Source organism: Lampris incognitus, chromosome 11 (assembly GCF_029633865.1).
Source record: "Lampris incognitus isolate fLamInc1 chromosome 11, fLamInc1.hap2, whole genome shotgun sequence".
NCBI lineage: Eukaryota > Metazoa > Chordata > Actinopteri > Lampriformes > Lampridae > Lampris > Lampris incognitus.
In genome coordinates, this window is record NC_079221.1 from 18,804,026 (window position 1) to 18,826,883 (window position 22,858).

At 40.8% G+C, this 22,858-nt stretch overlaps 1 protein-coding gene across 1 annotated transcript; it reads left to right on the top strand.

The window, feature by feature from the left end:
• pms1 (PMS1 homolog 1, mismatch repair system component) lies at positions 1-17,793 on the top strand. Its single transcript, XM_056289732.1, has 13 exons — positions 1-97; positions 744-887; positions 1,494-1,676; positions 2,066-2,168; positions 2,697-2,860; positions 7,343-7,459; positions 9,887-10,009; positions 10,153-10,299; positions 10,586-11,415; positions 13,420-13,899; positions 14,135-14,265; positions 16,968-17,128; positions 17,256-17,793. The coding sequence occupies exons 2-13, from the start codon at positions 756-758 to the stop codon at positions 17,454-17,456; spliced, it is 2,772 nt and encodes a 923-aa protein (XP_056145707.1). The 5' UTR covers positions 1-97; positions 744-755; the 3' UTR covers positions 17,457-17,793.
• The last annotated feature ends 5,065 nt before the right edge of the window (positions 17,794-22,858 follow it).

The window sequence follows — 22,858 nt, forward strand, 5'->3', positions numbered from 1 at the left end:
GCTTCTTGCGGAGCATTATACATATATATATATATATATTTAAAACAAATCATTTGATATAAAACTGCCTTGGTGTCCGGTTGTTTATACTAAAGGGGTTAGTTACTTGCATGTCAACTAATGCTCGTTACACCGAGGCAACAGACTCGCTTGCTAGGTAGCGTCAGTCAAATGTAATAAGCAATATACAAACTACGTGAAATTAATGTTAGCTAGGTTACAGTAGCACGATCTATGACATTCCAGTTTATTTGATTGCATTGTCTGAAATTAGATAACTTTTTTAACACGCCAGTCAAACAAACTGGCCGATTGATCATGCTTCGTTATTTTGTTGCAGGTTTCTTGCTTACTGATACTGCTGAATGACATTCAAGTTTAACTGCGAAACATGGTGTTCATCATTAACGGTCACACGTCGCAAAGTTTGACTTTTTTTCCCAGTAGTGTGTGTGTGTAGTAAATGTGTGTGAACACCCATGTGTATGTAGTTGTCTCATAGGCTCCAGGCTGCAGAACAGGAGCAGAATAAGTTAAAAAGCACGTTTTCCTTCAAATTCACACTACATTCATGCGTTCATGCTCGTAGGTTGCGCCTAGTGCAAAATTGTTTATTTCGCAAGTTTTGCTCTAACAGGAGCTGTCCTGTTTGGCCACATGATGAGCGTGTGCTCGAATTGTATTCATGATTCACTCAATGCCATATCTGGTTTGACATGAAAATAGACTGTTTGCCTTTGCAGGTACCTGGTATCATGAAACAGCTGCCCCCAGACACTGTGCGGCTTCTGTCCAGCTGTCAAGTTGTCACCTCTGTCGTCACTGTAGTGAAAGAGTTAATAGAGAATTCCATCGATGCTGGAGCTTCAAACATTGACATTAAACTGGTACAAAGTCTATATTGGTCATTTATCCCTCAAGCACAATGCGAATTTGACCTTTTTTTTTCTTTTTTTTTTGCAACGAGAAAAAGCATCACTTTAGTGGGGATATGACTAACGGCTAGGATCCATGTGGATAACAATTGGGTTCAGGCTTGTAGGAGCTGACGAGCAATAAATGTATGAGACCACAACAGCCACTTGTACTACCATTCTGTGCACTGACTATTTGGCCAGAAAATCTAGTCATCTCTTAAAACAGCTGTTTACGTGTAAGCAGTTGAAGCCAAATACATCAGCGGGTTGACTTCAGAACTCTAGAACTCTTTTGGGAGTTATTTAATTAGATGTAGCTGCTATGACAAATTCCTTGATAGTTTGCTTACTGTGTTAAAAGTAGATTTTAATAACATAAGGCCAAACATCTAGATATTGAGTTATGTGATGAAATAGATAATTAAGAGAGTTATTAACAGTGAAATCAAACTTAAAGTTAGATACTATTGCTTACACTACCTGGTTGGCTCAATGATTTCCATTCCTGCTGAATTTGCAGGACACAGGTTTGAAGTTACTTTTAACCATTCCGTATGTTCTGATTGCACATTTCAGGACAACTATGGATTGGACCGGATAGAGGTTCGGGACAATGGCCACGGAATAAAAGGTGCTGATACTCCAGTGATGGCTGTTAGACATTACACCTCAAAGATCTGTAGTCACGATGACTTGGAACACTTGGAGACATATGGCTTCCGTGGAGAAGCCCTGGGCTCAATCTGTGCTGTGGCAGAGGTCAGAAGTATTCATTCTTTTTGTTATTTTAGGACAGTCAACTCAGCAGTTTAATTTGTTGTTGCTTTCTGGGAAGTTCTTGGGTCCCGGCTGTTTTCAGTCAAATTCATGATGTTGCTTGACTTGCACATGTGGTGCATTAGGCCAGATGTTGATCAGTTTGCTTGTTTCTGTTCCATTTATAATTTGGATTTCAAACTCAGGGTAAACTCCTCTTACACAATGACCCCTTGGTCTTATCAGCTGACATACAGTATGTAGTGGCAATGTGTTGTGTTTCATTTTGATTTTGTTTCATGCGTTGTGTGTTTACTGTAATCCCTTCCTGCATAAAAAGATTCCCCTAGGGACACAAAGTCTGATGTCTTTGTTGTTCTGTTTACCCTCAGGTATCTGTCACCACCAAGACAGAAGAGGATTACATCAGCACACTGTACATGCTTAACTTCACAGGGAAGGTTGTTTCAGAAAAGCCATCTCACTTGGGTCAAGGCAAGCAAACTCATATTCAATTACAGCCTCTCACTAAAGAAAATAATAAAAGCAAAAATTGGGCATGTCACTTAACAAAACGTAAACAGAACTTTCAGATCAACATTACAGCTGGAGATGTCCTCCGTGTTGTGTTAGCAACTTTCATTGAGATTATCGTAATTTAAAAGTTATCTATTGCTCACACGTAAGGAAATGTGGGAATTTTAGGTGATTGGATGTTCAGGGTGATAGTGCAAGATGGATAGATGCAATGCAAATCTAAAGTGATAACATATTTCTCTAGAATATATTTAGTTGTGTATAGTGAGTAGTGAGGCATAGCAAGTGTGATGCAATTACTTGCATGAATATCAGTTTAGGTTTTTCTAAGTAGCTACAATTTATATACTATAAATTTGGCTCAAAATAGTCATGCCTTCTACCAGGTTTGCTTTATTGAAATATTTATTGGTTGCTTGAGCCTGTTCACAGAAAAAAATAGCTAACAAAAACAAATTCCTCCACCCTGTCCTATGTGTTCTACAGGTACAACAGTGAGTGCCCTAAAGCTTTTCAAGAATCTTCCAGTCAGAAGGCAATACTATAGCAACACAAAGAAGTGCAAGGAGGAACTGAAGAAAATTCAAGACTTGTTAATGGCATATGCAGTTGTAATACCAGACTTGCGGCTCACACTCACCCATAATAAGGTATGTGATTGGTTTTTCACTGTTTGCCATCAGTGGCCCAGTGTTCAGCACTGTTGCTTCACAGCAAGAAGGTCCTGGGTTTGAACCCCAGGCTGTCCCAGGTCATTTCTGTGTGGAGTTTGCATGTTCTCCTCATGTCTGAATGGGTTTCCTCCTGCCCTCAAAAGACATGCATGTTAGGGTAATACTCCTGTCTGTGCCCCTGACCAAGGCAATGGAAAGAAGAACTGGAGTTGGTCCCCGGGTGCTGCAGCTGCCCACTGCTCCTTTATAATTGGATGGGTTAAATGCAGAAAACAAATTCATTGTAACAATACAATGAAAAAATTAAGTGGCTTGGTTTTCAGTTATATTATGTTACAGTGAAAATATTATAAAATCATGAAATCAGTTGACAAAATGGATTTACAGCCCTGCTTATGTGAAGCCTTGTTCTTCGAATAACCACAAGGTGTCATCATCAGTCCACAGATCATTCCTGTCCGATTAGCATTGTATTGTAAACCCAGACAATCAATCTTAATATGCCACTGGCATTTACAGTATAATACCACATTTTCATTTGGGCGATAGTTCTGACAGTAATATCAACATCACAATAACTTGTGCTGTTATTTTCATGTCAGTGTATTTATACATGTATTACTACCAATTTGTCACCAAATTGAACAAAAAAGCAAACATTCAGGTCTGTTGTAACTAATCAAGGGCAGTGTATATGCAAATGTTTACTCAATTTAAGCACAAAGCATTTGATTTACAAATTATTCTGACCTTACTGAATAAAATTGCACTAACTCTTGACACATGGTCGTGTTGATTGAGTTTAAAATCTGCATACATATGGCTCTTTGGCATGGGGTTGAAGGCCACTAGTCTAAGGTGACCAGCTACATAGGCACCTCATATGGATGCCAGGGCAAAAGGCAATGGTCATGAGGTATGCTTGATCTTTGTTCCACCTTTACTTTCCTGTGGCACATCAGGTTTCATGAAAAGTGCAGGCTGCACATGAGGTTATGTGCTACCTGTGCTAACCACAACTGTGTTTGGTGTTCTGTGCTTCTTCAATGATTAAATATCGATCATGTTTAAATTCCCTTAAAGAGAGGGTTCAGGATTTTTCAAAGCCTGTCCTGTTAGTCACTAATCAGTCCTTCTCATAATGTAATCAAAACCACTTCACATAAAGGTTTTTGTTTCTCAAAAATAGTTAGTGGGTTGTAAGAGCATAAACATTTTGTGCACGCAACTCCACACTCCTGTGGCTGTTGTACCTAATTGTCAGAACAGTTAATAGAACTGTTAGGAAAGACTTGAGAATGTGAGGACTCGTCAAAAGTCAGAACATCAGAGCATTCAGTCAGCTTCATACAAGAATCGTGCACAGCATTAACAACTGCTTAAGGTCATGTCTGTATTGACACATTGAATATATTTAAACTGTGTTTAATTAATATATGTGTACTCATTATATGATATTTTGGTACAGGCTATTCAAAGTGTCATAAAGTGAGATTGTGTATCTTCCTGCACTCATAGAAACATTGTTTTTGTAAATTGTGAGTTAGTAGAGCTGTTGATTTTCCTCAGATGGTAAAAGCCCAGAAATTACGTGGCACGATTTATTCTGCCGCAAATTTTCCATGCCCTTTCCCCTATTTTTCTTTTCTTTTATTGTAATCACCTCATCTGTTCCTTTTTTTGTGAGTAGGATTTCAATTTAATGTCTCATAAAACGTATTACAAAACCTAAAACATAGACAAGATGTGATATTGCCTGAGAAGGTGATGAGAGACTTTGTTGTGATTTGTGGTAATAGACCACAACTCACCCCCAAATCATCGCAAACAATTTCTCCGTATTACTGTAAAAAGGGCAATATGCACAAACTTTACAATATGAAAAGCTGAGATGGTGTGCAGATGATCATATATGAGTGAATTTGTTAGGTCAGGTGGATGTCTTAAAGTATCATAAATCACATTCTCTTAACGCCTCGAACTGTCGTGATTGCAGTGAAATATAACATGGAAGGTCACAAAATTATTAAGTGGTCTTGAAATGCAGTGTTCCCATGGTGCAGTGATTTTTGGGTGAGAAATTGGCCCAGGCATGCAGAACTAAATTCTGCAAGGTCTACTTTTGTTTTCACTTTGGCATTTACTTCAATTGCCTGATCAGTCTTAACTTTTTATTCTAACTGGCATAGGGTCTTTAAAAAATGTGATGAAACTTGTACCCTTTGTGTGAATTCACCCTCCAACCAAGAAAGTGTTTGTCATTTTATCATTCAAACAAAATACCAGTTGATGGAGCATATCTTAGAGCTTACCTTTTTCTATGACAAGGTATTAAAAACAACGCACATTTTTTGCCAATTTTGTGGTCTTGATGTAGCCTTGCACTTGATGTGAGTTTTTCCAAACGGGGACTCGCTGAAATAACTTGGTCTTGACCAGGGACATAGCCTCATTAAAAAGTACTTAATCTCTTGTCATGTTGGGAACCAGCAGTAACTGGTCGCAGAACTGTTTTCGGCCTCAAACCACTAATACTGGGATACATTGCCATTTTTGTACTGATCATTTCATATCTTACAATGTTGATCATCTCATATCTACAGTGTTATATTTTCTGCATCTAGGTTGTGCCCTATAGAATTAAGTTAAGTCAGATATGCTTTCCATCATCGTGTATGGGATGAGAAATAACAGGTGTCTACCATAATGTAATTTACTCTATTAACTCTACAATGAAAACTGCTTTCATGTTGAGCTTAGTAATATGATCAACTTGTAACTACTAGAAATTGAAATACTAATAAACAGAAATGATCCAGTTATGATAACATAGAGGGGAAAATGGTCCCTGGAAGTATCAAAGGTATTCTATTATTTTTATCCCATTCATAGAAAATATATTTTTGTCAAATATGGGAAAATTACAGAAGATACAGATTTATTAAAATAAAATAAAAAACACACAACCTTGAATTTTTTTCAGAAATGAAAATGAGCGACACATCATTTAGCTGCTGGGTGACCTAGCTGACAATGGAAAAACTAGTCTTAGAAAAAATTGAATTCACGTGTTAGCAGTGAAGGGCACCGAAATTCCATAGCTTGTCAATAAAATTACTAACTTAGGTTTTGGATTTGTTTAAAAAAAAGTTAAGAAAATAGTTTAGTTGTACTTTGTCACCAGAGTTGTACTGCATGTTTTAGCATGTACACAGCTACACAGCAGCTGGGGGGGTTGGCTGTTAGTTACTTTTTTTTTTTTGGCGCCTTGACTTGCAAAGTGCAAGATTAGCTTTGCTGTAGATTAGCAGAGAAAACAGCTGTATTGCCCATTCCCCCAGCCAAACATAACTGCTGTATGCCCTCGTGCAACTATGGCTGGCTGATTGTGAACTGGGATTTCGGTTGACTGTCGTGCCCGAGTTGCCGAACACAACTGTCAACCCAGTCACTTTCATTTCAGGCTGCAGCCAGTTTGTACACAAGAGGAGATGAGGGTGCAAAGAAGGGACAGGGTGAGCAGAGGGAGGGGGGCACACGACCACCGTATACCTTTCATTAAAATCAATTTCAAGCTTGTCAGGGGAGGATGGTGCCCCCGTTTTGTGCCATCAGCACTCGGCAGCCCCCCTATCCTGTATCTCGAACTTTGCTCTTCGGCCTGTGTCGTGTTTCACAGCTTCTCCGAAAACTGTTTACATGAGTGATCCATTTACATGTGCCAAATTGCATATTTCATAGCTGAGTCGTACCCTGCTGCAGAGCGCATACTTTCAGAAATCAACACCCCAGGAGATATACTCACTGGTCAACACCACTGACAAGCTCACCCATGAGTGTGAAAATTTGTGGCCTGCTTTTTGTTGCTGGAAAAACCTGGCACTTGCATATCTGACAAAACAAGATTTTAGCAAGATTTTCTAAAGTTCTGTATATCCATTTTGAAGGGACAACACTGTTTAAAGTTCACTGATCAATAACTGATTAAATCTGTGAAAATTTTACCATTTTTCAGGGATCTAACTGTCCATCTTACAAGTACAAAAATTCAATTTTAATATTATGGATATCTAAATTGGGAACATTTTGTCTGTTAAATGAGTTGTGATAACCAGCTGTAACTTGTTTCACATGTGCAGTTATCAATCACCTTATTTCATGGTTTTCATGTACATCCCATTACTTGCCCTAGTTTTTTCAAGGCTGTCCAGTAAAGCTTGCACTTTAAATTGAACCTACCTGCTGTAAGTTAGACAAGATGCAATTGTTTGGTTTTGTCGTAGTGGCATTTTTTCCAACATCAAAATAACAACCTACTACTATGACATACTTGGGTCTTGCTGAGTCTCTCCACAGTGGCAAAGTGTGAACTAGAGTTTAGAATCTTGACAGCTGGGTATGCAATCTGTTTTTCCTGATGTGGACTTTCTGAAGTTAACCTGTGTCATATTGTTCCAGGTGGTGGTTTGGCAGAAGCCCAAAATGCCCGATCACAGAAGTGCCCTCGTAGCTACACTGGGGTCCAGCACTGTTGCCAACTTGCTCCCTTGCCATTATCACCAAGAGCAACCAGAGGTCAGTTAAGGCAAAAAAAATGCCAAGATGAGACAATACGAGGATCAGCTCCATGGCAATCATCAAAATTGTATTTATCAATAACAAAACATTTGCAGTTGAAGGGGTGACTACCATTCTCTTGCATCATGCTTGAGTAACTGTCAGGGGTAGTCTTTTTTATTTTATTTTATTTTTGTTTTTCTTTTAGGAAAAAATATTATTTACCTGTTACTGCTTGTAGCAGTCCTGTTTGAAATATCAGTTCACATTTTTGACAGTGGAGGGCAGTTTGGTATATTTTTTTCTATTACAATGGGAGGCTGTAAAAACCAAATTGTGCCACCATGCATGCTATATAACCAGATTTTGACTGACTGAAAAGGTCATTTTCTATTTTATTTTTTCACTTTGACCACCACTAGACTGGACAAAGTCACCTAACATTGCAGTGAACACTTCAGTGAATTAGGGGAGACTACCCAGAGCGCAGTGAACTCTGAAGGATGAGCATTACAGGCATATATAACATGGTTGAACTGGCAGAGAGCTGCACATTATCCCTCTCACCTCATGCATACACGTCTCGCACTCCTGACCAAATTCAGCACCCATATACTCCCCTGCCCTTCGTTATGGGGCCATGGTGGCAATTAAGCTGCAGAAGACACATGCCTATCCCTCCTAGAATGAGAACACGCAAGTTATACTTGGCCGTGAGCTAATAACCTCATTGTGAATGTCTGGTCTCACGCCAGCAAATGTGGTAAGTTGGTGGCAAGCCAACTATTTCCTTGCCCTTTTCTCTTGTGTTTTTTCCTGATGAGGAGTGAGTGATTTTTTCTGAGCCAAGTTTTGCTGGGCTGATCGTAATTGAATTACCGTCGAGCGGTAACTTTCTGCTTGGTCACTGTTGGTGTCATGTGGCTGTTACCTGCTGCAAGGCTCCTGGCTAATCTGCTCTGACAGATATGGAGCAGCCCTTTTCACCTTGTTTCTCTCTCCTTTTTCTCTTTGTTGTTGTTATTTTGCTGCCGCACTTTGGTGCCCAGCTATGAGAACAACCTTTCACCTTTTCCCCTCACTCCCCGTAGCAATGAAAGAGCACTTTTCTCCTCTCCATCCCCAACACCGAAGCTTAGTGATCACGGAATCCAGGTTGACAATTCCACAGGGGCCTCACTCAGGGAGAGTTGTTGTAAGAGCCATTCCTACACAGAACAAAATGTGACACTCATTTTTGGCAACTACGTTACTATGCACAACTGCAGCCCTTCAGGGCCAAAGGTGTCATTCGTGCTCTCATAAAGTGACCCTAATGAGCAGAAATAGAGAGAAGCACATGTGCCCTAACCTTAAACAGCAAAGCATTTATTAACTCCATTGGCTTGCATTGCTGCTAATAATGAGCCCTGGGCCATGTGAAAAAATTGTGAGCCTGTTCACCCCCTGGAATCTGTAGAAAATAATAGTTTTCCATAATTTCAAGCAAGCCTATATTCTTTGTGGTGTTTTAACAGTTATTGACATCACAACAGTAAAATTGTTCAGCTTTCTGTTTAGTCATCTGTGGTTGCCCAAGGGAAGTGCCTCAGTCGTTATCCTAGGAGACCAGTCATCTGCTTTGACAAAAATCCAAGACAGATACTCAACACCAGCTGTTCGGCCATTTTAGGCACGAAGCCTGCGTGTAGATGGCACTATGAAAAACCCATCCTTGCCATGACGACATCCATTCTCTAAGGTCATTGCAGATCAGGCACATTTCAGTCCTCTTCCATAGTGATTTTTTTTTAAGCAATCCAAAGTCAAATCCTTCACTGAAACGAATGTTGACATTTGATCCAATAAAACCATAGTATGACTTCCTACGTATAGAATGCTGTAAACTGGGACCCTGCTTCTCTTAATTAGGCCGTAGCCTTGTATATCACTGCCAGTGGAAACTGCCTATCTGCTTTTGCAAAACCAAAAATAATGGCCTCATTCATAGTTGTGCAGTCAGTGGAGTGTATCAACTGTGTCACACTTACTGAAAATGTTGTAATGGTAAAGTATGTAATGTAAACCCATTTTGCCCAGGTTTCAAAACTAACAATTAGTGTTCGTTTAAAACTTTTAATTAGACTCCCCCTGTACCAGCCAACTGCTGAGTATGTTTATTTAATTTTTTAATTGTTTTTTGCCTTGGTCACGTGTATTATGAAAAATTTCAATAACTTCACTGTCAAAATCACACCACAACTCCTACAAGATATTTTTTTAGTCAGCTTTAGCAGTCCAATTAGCATCTAATTGGTTTTGAATTTGACGGATGTAATGTCTAAAGCATGGTTAGGGAGTCTTCTGGCTCAGTGGCTAACAGTTCTGAGCATTTTCTACATCACATACCCCATGAATACTTTGTGGTTGCATTGTGTTGTCAGTTTTTTTTTTTTTTTTTTTTAGATTTTGTTAGATGGCTTCTTTCCCAAGCCTGGGGCGGATTACTGTTCTACAAGTTCAACTACCCATGACAGAACATTTGTATTTGTGAATAAACGGCCCGTCCACCAAACAGATATAATAAAGGTAAAATATTTTTGATAAACAAACAGCATAAATGTAATTGCCTTTTTTTTATTATTTAATTGAGCCCATCACCAGTTTTTGTGCATAATTTTTCCTGTTTTGTGCATATGTTATCCTGATTTGATCCTATGGTTGGCCATCAGTTGTTACGTCAGCACTACACGGCTCAGTACCCAACAGATTCGACGCGAAATCGGTACCCCATCCTCATGCTTAAAATCACTGTCCCTGCCTCTACAGTGGATGTCAACCTGACACCAGCCAAGAATCAAGTTCTTCTTCATAACAAGGTGATCTTTCATATTACTCCATTAAAAAAAAAAAAAGGTGCTGCAAGAGGTGTGAATATAATTAATTTTTGAAGCAGAATCAATATATAGATGAATAACTTTTTTTTACTAGCAAGCAGATGTAGTATGACAGGTTATGTTAATTTTCAACAGCTTTTGATCAAACATTTAATGGGGAACCTTGCATCCTTTATGTTTAAATCAGTCTACATTAAGGTGGATCAACTTTGGTTTAGCCTCAGGATCTTGTCAATTGACTGTCTCGCTGATGTTGTCTACCATGCAGGAAGCTGTCTTGACTGCAGTGGAAGCATTGCTGGTTTCTCTCTATGGCTACCAGTCTACTACTGAGCCACTGGCAGGTGAACAACCATGCCATACTTCATCTCCCACACGAACCAGTCTTCTGCAGACTAATGCTTCACCATTTGCCATCAGGAGAAGCGCAGAGAGAGATGACCATCTCCCTGACCCTGCTGTCAATGGCCTCAAAGCTGCACCTAAACATTTAGATGCAGTTCCATCAGCAGGGATGAGCAATGACATATCTCTGGACCAAACTGCGAACAGCAGCTCATCTTCTTCTGTAGCAGAAGACTGGATTGTCAACCAGATCCCAGAACGGTTGGAGAGTAAATCCTCCCCTTTCGATGATGACATGGCAATGAATTGCCCTGTCTCCACAGAAACAGGTTTGGGAGTCAAGTCCCCCGAGAGACTTGTGGACAATGCAGTATTAGGGGCAGACACAAACGGAGACCGGCTTTCAGCTGAGAAATGGAGCAGGGGTACTGCTTTGAAAGATCCCTTATCGGGAGAACCCCTACAGCCTGTCCAAATTCATCAATTCCCAAGGCAAAGTAACTTAGCTGAAGTTGAAGGTCAGCGTAGCCCAAATAAAAAGATGCTTAACGCCATAACAGAGAAACGTGCCGCACTGACGGCCTACGACCTGATCAGCAACCGTGCCATGAGGACGCCGCTGTCTCCTGCTGCCCTGTTTGAAAGGGAGGCCAGAGCAGATGTCCTAAGGGAGAAGCCTACAGCCAGCCTCCAGGATATCAGCGCTGCTGTTCACGAGAGATGGAAAAACCTGGGGGAGGAGGACCGTAAGAAGTGAGTTTCCAGACCTTTGCCTTCCACGCAGTTGTTTCCATTTCTGTTATTTGCAAAGCAAGGAGGGGGCATAACCTGTCATTTGCATGTGTGAAACATAGCCTGGAAATTTCATTGATATGAGCTATGTTTTTATTTTCCAGACAAGTGCGCCTAATATTAGGCTAGGTAGTCAATATTTTCCACCGTAAACTACGTATTCTGCATGATAAAATATCTCCCCTGTTACCAAAATATGCCATATAGCCAGAGCATTTGAAGTGCTAGTGTTCATCACTGGTTTTATTTAACATTCATGCAACATTTAACTCCTAGATTGCAGAGAAGATTTGTTGTGTTTCCAGAGCTGACCACAGACATCAGTTGTATAGGCAATGGTCCACACTGAAGGTTACGTCCGTGTATAGCCACAACAAGGAGAAAAAACAAATGATTGAAACGTAGAATTAATTGATATGTCTCTCAACTTTATATACAAATTTAAGGTCCTAACAGTATCTCACCAGAAAGATACATTTCTTCTCTCTGATTTCAGGCAATTGCATACTTCTCAGTGACCCCAAGCAGAGTATACAGTGGAGTTCTTGAAAACTTGACTGTTTCCAATTCACCTACCTATTTTCACCTATTCTAACCTAAATCATGCTGCATTGTTGTGTAGAAATGACACCCAGTTAAGTCGTTTGCAGACAACCCCCCTTATATACACACATACACATTAGACAACTGTGTGTCACTCCTAAATTTCTTATGTGTTTACCTCTTAAGTAGTACTAAAAGTGACACATGGCAACCTGAGCCAGAATGGAGGTGACCCATAATAGAGTGAAGTAATGAGCTCTTGTTCTTGACCTTCCTCCCTTTTATATAGGATGAACAAGAATGGATTTGATAAGAGTTGCCCCAAAAAACTGTCCAGGCATACAGTTATATCTTATCCCAATGAAAGTAGTGCATCTATTACCCCCCACAATCAGGTGTACTAACCATGACACCTAAAAATTTTATTCACGTGTGCCAAGCACTAAAGTCATACAAGCAAGCTTGGGAGCATAGAGCAATGTACAGGGCATGAGCGAGTCTTTACTGTTTCACTGCTTGGATTACATAAAAAATGTATTTCAAATACGTCTACGAAATAAATCTTTTCACGCGGTCATTAGTACCTTCTAACAACATCCAGATGCATACAGACATGCTGGTAAAAGAAAGTACAAACTGTGCTATCTTCTGATCTCTATCCACTGATCTACTCGGCTAGCATTATGGAATAAGACCCATTACAGTGCACTGTAAGCACTTCAACCCAATTATATTAGATGACTGCATACCAATTTAAAGTAATTTTAAGGTTGGAAAATACGAATCAGCAGTACTTGGGGCCTTATATAAGGTATGGACGAGTGTATGGAAAAAGACATCTGTTTAGAATCCTGCCTTGCCTCACTGCTGTCTTAAACATGAAATAAGATGCGGCAAATATTTGGCTCCTTTCACCGCCACTGTTAAGTGGCGCACCACTTCTAGGAATCATACTTGCACAAGTTCACGAAACAGGTCAGTTGAATGATGGGGTGCTGAAGTGTTTCCCTTAATGCTTAACATATGAATATGGGAACATGAGTTGGCAAATCCTTCTTTTGCTTGGGAAAGTATCATGACCTTGCACCCACTATTTTGTCGTACTCCTCAGGGAAAAATAGCTTAGTAACAAGCTGGTCCTCAGTTAGTCAACTTATCTTGACATTTATGTAGTCACTAGCAAAAGACAGTAGATGATAGCTTTGCAGCCATACCACAAGAGGAAATTTTGGAAATTAACTGGCTTAAGTGATCAACAGGCATAATATATAAAGAAAATATCAAGTTTGTCAGCAGTCAGAATCACTTTTTTTTTTTTTATTATGGCGTTTGTGCTTGTATTTCATATTTTGTAAGGGTTGGATGACAATTGCAAGTAACTGTTATTCCAACGAAAGATGGTTGTTGCTGTTCTTGCTCCAGGTATGAGGAGAAGGCAAAAAGGAACCTGGAGCAGCATGACCACCGGACCAGATTGGCCTTTGTGGGAGGCTTGCAAGGGTCCAAGAGACAGCTTAGTGTGGGCTCCCCGCAGAACCGTTGTCAAAGCCAGAAACGCAAGGACCCCCTCTCAAACCAGCAGCTGCTGGACCAGCTCTTAACTGCACAGCCCCAAAAGAAGAGGAAGAGGCCTGCGCCCAAGCCCTCCCAACCCCTCCCCTTCAGCATGGCTGCCCTTCGGCTGCAGCTCCATCGCCTCTCATCCCAGAGTGGCTCAGCACCACAGGGCCTCCAGCTTGTAAACCGGCTGGCCTCTCAGAGCGCCTGGGTCGTTTTATGTGGTCGAAAGCTCATGTTGTTAAATCCATTTCGGGTGGAGGAGGCTTTGCTGTTTAAGAGACTTCTTGAGAATAATATACTTCCAGCAGTGAGTCTGCAGAGCCCTATACAGTTAACAGATGGGTAACATATCACTCACTTCTCACCTACCAGCCAAAATGCCAACCCTGACAGTCTTGTTCTTCAATTAAAACTACAAGCTCATTCTGTTTCTCAAGCATGTGTATAGATTTCTTGATACAACTTTGTTAAGAATCAAACCTATCAACCATAGAGTTCTCTTAAGGAGATCTAGTTCAAATTCCTTAGGATATGGTACTTTTAATACCTGCTTGCCTCTTCTTTTTTTTTCACCCAGGATTTTAGGGGGAGCTGAATATACTCAGGCTTTGTGTAACATGGAGAAAGGAAGTCCTGAACTGAGCGGAGGGTCTTTCTTCTCGGATCCTAGGCTCGTGGCCAATGGCTTTAAAATCCGATGCTATCCGGGTAAATTAATAGGACATTTTTTGACTGCACACCTGCATTTTATTGAGACAATATGCTTTTAATTAACCAAGCCTTCCTCTGCTAATTAAAATAATATTTGTCCATCCTTTTTCTATGTGAAAGTTCTCTTTGATAAAGAAATATTAGTGCGTTGTTTACATGTAACAACACACCCTCCCCTCCGATGAGAAAATATGCCTTTTCTTGATTCATGCTGTTTAAAGGTCTCTTGGATTGTCCAATTTTATTTAACAAAGGTTGGAGCCAATGGCTGTCATTAATGTCATAGTTCGCCAATAATTTAGAAATGTCAAACATAGAGTTTTGTGTAACCGGATTATAGTCAATTATTTCTGAGAAAGTAGCTGTGTCACTATTGCATTAGTTGTGGATAAGACAAAATATCCCATTTTCTCTGAAAATATGCCCATCACACAAAAAAAAAGAATAAGGACAGAGTGACCTTAGTCTTGGAGAGATGTTACACAGCATTACTTGCTCAGGAATTGCTATTATAGGTGTGAATCTAAATTTTAAAGATATTACTGTTGTTATTATATTTGTGTTATATTACAAATATTAATTACATCCTATGAGATGTTTCTGATTCACTTTTTCAGTATGTATTTTAGCCATAGAAATCACTGGTCTACATCGGTCTATAATTACCTTACAGTGAATAGAGCAGAAAGCACATTGCTTAAGATGTTACTTGCATTACAGATTTTGCAAATTCTCCATTATTCCTATGTGGAACCACAATTTGTCATTAATGGCAGACTTCAACCACATAATTTGTAAACTGTATCGGATATTTAGACATTTATTTGTTTATTTAGACATTTATTTAGATATTTATTTGCCCTGTGATGGCCTGGCAGCCTGTCCGGGGTGTCTCCCTGCCTGCCGCCCAATGACTGCTGGGATAGGCTCCAGCATCCCCACGACCCTGACAGCAGGGTAAGTGGTTTGGATAATGGATGGATATTTAGACAGCCATAGATTATGTCTAAAGATAATCATGTGTTATGACAGTGGAAAGTTATTTTGAGCCGTGATTTCCTTCTTTTTTTTTCTTTTTTAAATTCAATAATAAATTGCCATTCGTAAGCAATAGGCAATATCATAATAGTATTATAACTGCAAAACTACTGGTTGATTTAGAGGAATGAATGTAAGTGGAACTTGTAATTGGAAGTTCTTATGTCATATAAGTTTAATTTTCACATTGAACTCTATTCAATAACACGTTTTGGTTTCATTCGGTGCCAACATAGATAATTTTAGTAGTTAAGAACTTAATTCGGGATGTAGTGGTTTGTGAACACATATGCCACTGATATTTGGCTGGTGAATGATCATGAAAGTAGTTAAAATGGGTTTATAGTGGGGCAAACAAACTGACATCAAGGACAATACAAAATGCAGATGTTTTTATTCTACTTGTCCAGACTCAAAGGCCAAGTCAAGTCCTCCATATGCAAACATGTGTTTTGACAACCATTTTCTACGGCTTTTGTGACGTTAATTTTTCTTTAACTTGCGAAGGGCAAACAAGGTCCACTGTGAGTATTGGTTGTTTTCAATGCTGGTGTGGGTCACCTAAGTTGATGTTGGCCTTCTTCCAAACACTCTGGTCTCACAGTAGGTTTGTACCCCAGTATGCAGGTGATGTGAATGTTTGCCCTTTAGAAAATTCAAAGAATTTTCAGTTGGCACTGCCAACCTTAGCGGGTGGGTGTGAATAGGCCTGGAGGTAACAGTATTTAAAATGGATTCATCGTACAATTCTCACTCAATTTCTCAGACTTTTGTGATGATAGCCGTGAATTGAGTGGGATATTGCTGTGGGGTTTCCACAACTATTAATAGTTTAAATGAGTGTATATATTACTATGGCAAAAACGCAGACATAAGTGAATGTTGTGGTCAAAGGTCTTCAGTGTGAATAAATGGTAAATGGACTGCGTTTATATAGCGCTTTTCTAGTCTGCTGACCACTCAATGCGCTTTACAAATCATGCCTCACATTCAACCCTTCACACACACATTCATACACTGATGGTGGAGGCTGCCATGCACAGCGCCAACCTGCACATCAGGAGCACTTAAGGGTTCAGTGTCTTGCCCAAGGACAACTCGACACGCTCTCTGGAGGAGCCAGGGATCGAACCAGGAACTGTCCGATTACTAGAAGACCTGCTTTACCTCCTGAGCCATGCCGCCCTATAATAATTATTTTTTGTTTGTAATGTATTTGTCTACAATGTACTTGACTATACAGACTAACATAGGTGAAATTGCCAGCGAAGTAAATACCTTGACAGTCAAAATCATTCATGCGCTGAAGGCAAAATAATGCAGGAAACATTGTAACTGTTTCTGCAACTCTGGGCTTTTTTTTTTTTTTTTTTTGATAACTGAATTTTGTGTCCAAAGTCATATATCAGAGCTATGAATGTGCGCTATTTGCAGTAATTCGTCATGAAAAAAGAAGCTATAATTCTCTCTCTCTGCAAGACAACTTCCTTCCAGTCTGCTGAGAGCTTGTAATAGTCATTTAACACTCCATTTGGCCCTTTGCTTGTTTGACTTGGTCACCGGTCTGGGCATAAACCACAATATTTATTTATTATTCTTTCCTGGAGATAGTAATAGTGTCTGGAGTATATTAATCCTTGTTTTCTGCTTGTTTTGGCCAGGTCTCCCATCAGCCGAGAGACATCTGGAAGTGACAGCAGTGGCGGACTGCGTGCCTTACCTTGGTGTGGAGCACCTCAGGGAGATCCTGACAGCAGTTCTACATAGGAAGGCTAAGACAGTGCAGGAGTGCCGGCCACTCATCGTAACAAACTATCTCCAAGTGAGTTACTCTACAACGTAAATCCTTATGATAAAGACAATACCCAATGGTTATGTACAAAGGAGAAAAAATGCTGTGATTTCTCTTGAATTCACTGAATGGTTGCATTTGACTGTTTCTCTAAAAGGGTGAAGCTGTTCGACTTGCCCGTCAGTTGCCCACAAATTTGACAAGGCAGGATGTGGAGGAAACTCTCCTCCGCATGAAACAGCATTTTGGTGAGGCCGGACAGACCTGCATCCATGGCCGGCCATTTCTTCAGCAGCTTTCTGACATCCCTCAAACAGACCAGGAAGCCGAGGCTATGGTTAGGCCTTTTGAGCCATAAAATGTGGACGCATCAATAAAAAATTCATAGGCAATGCACATGTTCAGTAATACACTGAGTGTGACACCTTTCAAAACAACTGTTTTGTTTTTAAGTAGATGGTTTTCCTCAACTACATTATGAACTGTTTTTTGCTGCTCAACATTAACTGTAACATCATAAATTTAGGAATTTTCACGTTTTGCACTTTAATGATTAACTCATTTTGTACAGTAAATCTTGAAAAATGCAAATTGTCTCACACAAAAAAGGCCATCAATAAAACTTTGAAAATGTTACTGAGTGATAGAGATTAAAATTAATTTAGAAATTGCTTTAGGAATTAGTCATCTGAAATCAGTAAAGGCTTTTTTTTAATGGTTTTTTAACAGACCTCTTTGTACTTCATACAAATGTAATCTTTATGCACGTTCTTCTGCTTGACCAGAAGATAAACCTCAAGACCAGGTCAAGTCTTGAGTTTTTGTTTTGTGTGTGTGTGTGTGTGTGTGTGTGTGTGTGTGTGTGTGTGTGTGTGTGTGTGTGTGTGTGTGTGTGTGTGTGTGTGTCTCATTGTTGATCCTTTACCGTAACTTTCAGTGGTCAGCTTGCCTAAAAATGATTCGGCGGGCGTCCGGGTAGCGTAGCAGTCTATTTCATTGCCTACCAACACGGGGATCGCCGGTTCGAATACCCGCGTTACCTCCGGCTTGGTCGGGCGTCCCTACAGATACCATTGGCCGTGTCTGCGGGTGGGAAGCCGGATGTGGGTATGTGTTCTGGTCGCTGCTCTAGCGCCGCGCCTGTTCGGGGGGGGGGGAACAGGGGAATAGAGCGATCCTCCCACGCGCTACATCCCCCTGGCGAAGCTCCTCATTGTCAGGTGAAAAGAAGCGGCTGGTGACTCCACGTGTGTTGGAGGAGGCATGTGGTAGTCTGTAGACCTTCCCGGACTGGCAGAGGGGGTGGAGCAGCGACCGGGACGGCTCGGACAAGTGGGGTAATTGGTCAAATACAATTGGAGAGAAAAAAAGAGCCTGGAAAGAAAACTTACATCGAACTGTGTTTCCACCTAGCCAGAATTTGAAACAACCTAAACCGAACTTCAAACTAACGCTCACCTAGCCTAATCGTAACCGAAAGCTAACCTTTTTCCATGCGAACGTTTTCGTCTTGCTAGGGGAAACATTTCCCAATGGGGGAACAGAGTTTGATACAACACCTACATGGTTAAATTGCTGGTTTGAATCTACGGACTACCTTGGAATATCTTGTTTGGGAAAATTAGAAATGCTAAACCTGGCCTGGATATAACCACCAAGCTACCTGTGAGCAATGCACTTAATATGAAACTGCACTCGGTTACCTGTTACATTGCCAATTGTCAAAGATTATGGTTTCTCTGGGCAACCGCTAGGTATGCATGAATTAAGTATATGAATGTGAAATAGCTCTATGCTTAACATCCCCCCACCTCCTTCAGGTTCAGTTGTCTGATGACTAGTATTTTCTCCTTTCTTTACCTGTATGACCATATAAAATTCAGGATTAAGATTTTGTCAATTAGTTTCTTGTGATGTTAGTTTTTTCGTGGATAAACAACAGCAGCCTTAAAATGCCACGTTGCTCTTTGGATTGCAAAATGACATCTGACTCCCTCTCTTGATGCCTATCCAAAAGCTACAGTATCTTACCACTCTTGAGCCTCATTGTGACACTGTTGGAATGGGTATTAGTTGGCAAGCTTCAAGGCTGAAATGTGCCAGCTACTACCCATAATTCCTTTCCCTCAATTAGTGCCAGCTGCTCAGCCTTTAGTATTGACAGATAGTTGTATATAGCCCCTGGATGCATTAAATGCTTCAGAGATTTGCACTGTAATTCCAACCACAAAGTTTAGCAAATCCTTGACACTGTGCTAACTTGTAGCAGTGCTACTTCCTGAAGACATTAGCCTATTACTGAGTCATTTATACCCATGTGGTAATTGTTTGCAACATTGTTTTTAACTGTTAAAATCATTATGGCATGACTCTCTCACTCTCTCTCTCTCTCGCTCGCTCGCTCGCTCCATGCCTGGTGTTTGTTTTAAGGGAAAGTAGATTGAATCAGGTTTTGCTTGGTCCGTAACAATAATGTTCTATAGGTATCAAATTATTTACCTGTCTTTTACTGTTTTTAATTTTCAATAGACCTGGTCACACTTGTGTATCAAGTATACATTTTACTGCATGACGTTTTTACCCATTCATATGGACACTGAATCTCACCATAGGGAAAACTGCAACCTGACCGCTCATCCTATGATAATATTATAGTTAGGACAGCGAAAGGTCAAACCACAGCACACGTCTTGTTTTTCATGGCCTCCGCTGTGAGTCCACAGATGGCTTCAGCATTGCCGCAGGGCAAAGATTCTGTAAAGTGCCTCTGGGAGGGGAGTAATGCTGGTGAGGCCCCCCCATCTGCCTCCAGGTTGCAATCTTTTTGGCCCTCACTCCTTCCTGGACCCTTGTCTGAAGCTGGGCTTCTCACTTTTGGATACTTGCTCCTCAAGCGCTCATGTCCAGAAATGCATGTGCCAGCAGAATCTATTCCGTACGTGCTGCCTTCGGCACCCAGGGGGCATATCAGAGTGATTGGGAGGATTAACTGATGATCATCTTTTGACCATGTGACCACACCGTTTAAAAGGTCAGCAATGGTTCATTTTCCCAGCTGTCATTCACACCACCTGTCATGCTGTTTTTGAAATTTTCTGCCCTAAATGGAGGCCGTTGCTAATTATTAATTCAATGTTAACAGATGTAACAGAAAATAGGACCCCACTATAAAAACGTATTTTTCAGGTAAAACATTATCACGACAGTTATTTGTCCTCCTAAACAACAATATCCATCTAAGCAAGTCATTTACTATCATATTCATTTCTAAGATAACGGGAACAGCAGAAAGTAGTAGTAGATTTTACCTAAAACATGAGTTTCTGCAGTGTGAGATTGTTTAGGTATCTCCAATGCAGAATAAGGGAAATGATTTCTCTGGGATCAAAATAATGTGACTTGAATCCATGAAGTTCTTGCAAGTCTGAAATTGCATTGGAAACATGAAGTTCAGTCATTTGAAAGAAAAAGAAAATTTTAAGACTCTATCTGATTTAATAATTCAAAATGGTTGGGTTTCTGCACTGTATTAGTTCCCCTTATGTGCAAGTCTACTGCCTCTCATGTTGTATTCAACAACTCAGGCAACTGTACACCACTCTCACAGCGGAGTAACTGAACACCTTTAACAAAGTCATCAAATTCAAAATAAAATGACATGGACTATATTTAACCTCATTCCCACTCTATTTTTGGATTTGCTATGAGAAGTAGTCACACATAGTACCTCGCTCAGAACTCGGTGCAATGTGCCACCTGTTTCTATTTAGAAATAGGAAACTGGATGTTGAGAACGACAAAATTTTTATTTCCTTTTGGTGGATGTTTGCTTGCACAATTTGTCTCTGCTATTGATTATCATCCAACATTAATCATTCAAAACGATACCACATTTTCTTTTAAAACAGATTGTTTTAAGATTCATATTAATAATTATCCAAGCCCCTGCTTAGACGACCGTCACTATCCCACCAAACATTTTATTAGGCCTTGTTCAGACCGCAGGCAAATCGGATTTGTTTCTCAAATCAGGCCTTGTTCAGACAGCCAGCCCAAACCTGTTTTTTGGCATATATCCAGATCTATTTTAGTAAGTCTGGACAGCAAAATAAAAAGAAAGAAAAAAACACATGAAATGCAATTTTTGTAAATTGGATCTGAACCACATTTAAAGGTGATTTGAAATACGATTCCAGTCGGATTTCAACAGATGCGTCTCAGTCCGGCGGCTCTGGCCGCCCAAATAGGATTTCAACCTGTCTCGCCATGCTGCAGCACGGAACATCGCGACGTATACCAGCCTCCTCCGTCGCACCCTTCCGTCGCTGAGTTTGTCTGGTGCGATGGAGCAGTCCTGCACCGCGACTTCACAGCACGATTGTTTGAAGGGCGAGATGATGGACCTCCACGGCGCGTCCGGGCAGTGTAGCGGTCTATTCCGTTGCCTACCAACACGGGATCGCTGGGTCGAATCCCCGTGTTACCAACGGCTTGGTCGGGCGTTCCTACAGACACAATTGGCCGTGTCTGCGGGTGGGAAGCCGAATGTGGGTATGTGTCCTGGTCGCTGCACTAGCGCTTCCTCTGGTCGGTCGGGACGCCCAACGGATCGGCAGTGAGGGGGTGGAGCAGCGACCAGGACGGCTCAAAAAGAGCGGGTATTGGCCAGATACAATAGTGAGAAAAAGGGGGGAAATTAAAAAAAAAGATGATGACTCTCCAGTTCTCATGCTTCCGCACTGGTAAACCGCGTCACCAACGTACGTAGTTATTCACGCCTACGTCGTTACCACAGCAACCCATGCAGAAAAGTTGGTGATGTCGGGACACACAAATCCGACCTGATCACTTGGAAACAACAGTGCGGACAGCCTGTCGTAGAGGATCTGATTTGAGAAACAAATCCGATTCGCCTGCAGTCTGAGACATCAGCACCAGTCCCCCTGTTGTTTGTTTGTTGTGGTTGTGCAAGTCAGCGGGGGGAATGGGAAAGCACCTTTCAAAATGCCGTCCAAGTCGATTTGAATTCCTATGATTACTTTTTTTTGTTACTTGACAACAACCATTTAAACGATGATTGTACCAGTTTCTCAGAGATAAGTGGACGAGGCACCATTATGCAGGATAAAAGATGCCCGTGGCATGGTCACCTCTCAATAATCATCTGTCACAGTACTGTCCCTTTTCACTAAAACCCATTTTTAATGGCATGGAATGGGTATATTCACTGGGATCTCAAACCTATTTCAAAGACTCGAGGAGGTTTAAGGGCAATAAAGGCCAAGCATGTTTTCACACCATTAACAATTAAAACAGAGCACGTGTTGCTGGGGCACCAAGGTCCCACTGGTGAGGGTAATTGCCTCACACTTATTCCGACATTATGGCAAAGCCAAGGCATTCATTAGTAAAAATCAAAGCCTGGTTCAAGAGGCATTAGAAAGCTAAATCTGTAGAGGTATTCCTGCGCCCTGTGGTCGTAAACTCAACACTTAGACAATCCTAAAAAGCCATATGTAGTTAAAGTTAACTTTCCGGGAAATTTATCAGGCAATTGCTGACAGAGATACAACTGATTTCTCAGATTTATAAAACGCAGACTAGTCTACAGCACGACATTCTGGTGCAATCTGATTGCTGCTGAAATCGTGTTACAGAACTGGCAAAGGTGCACGTAACATTAACGATGCGAGAGTTAGTGGCGTGATTCTCATCAGGGTCACCGGTGCTCAAAACGTATGCACCCATGGTGTTTCAAGA

Coding starts and splice junctions, on each gene's coding strand:
- pms1 (XM_056289732.1), top strand. CDS start 756: ATGAAACAGCTGCCCCCAGACACTGTGCGGCTTCTGTCCAGCTGTCAA. Junction 10,300..10,585: donor AAGTTCTTCTTCATAACAAG/GTGATCTTTCAT, acceptor TCTACCATGCAG/GAAGCTGTCTTGACTGCAGT. Junction 13,900..14,134: donor CCTATACAGTTAACAGATGG/GTAACATATCAC, acceptor TTTTTCACCCAG/GATTTTAGGGGGAGCTGAAT.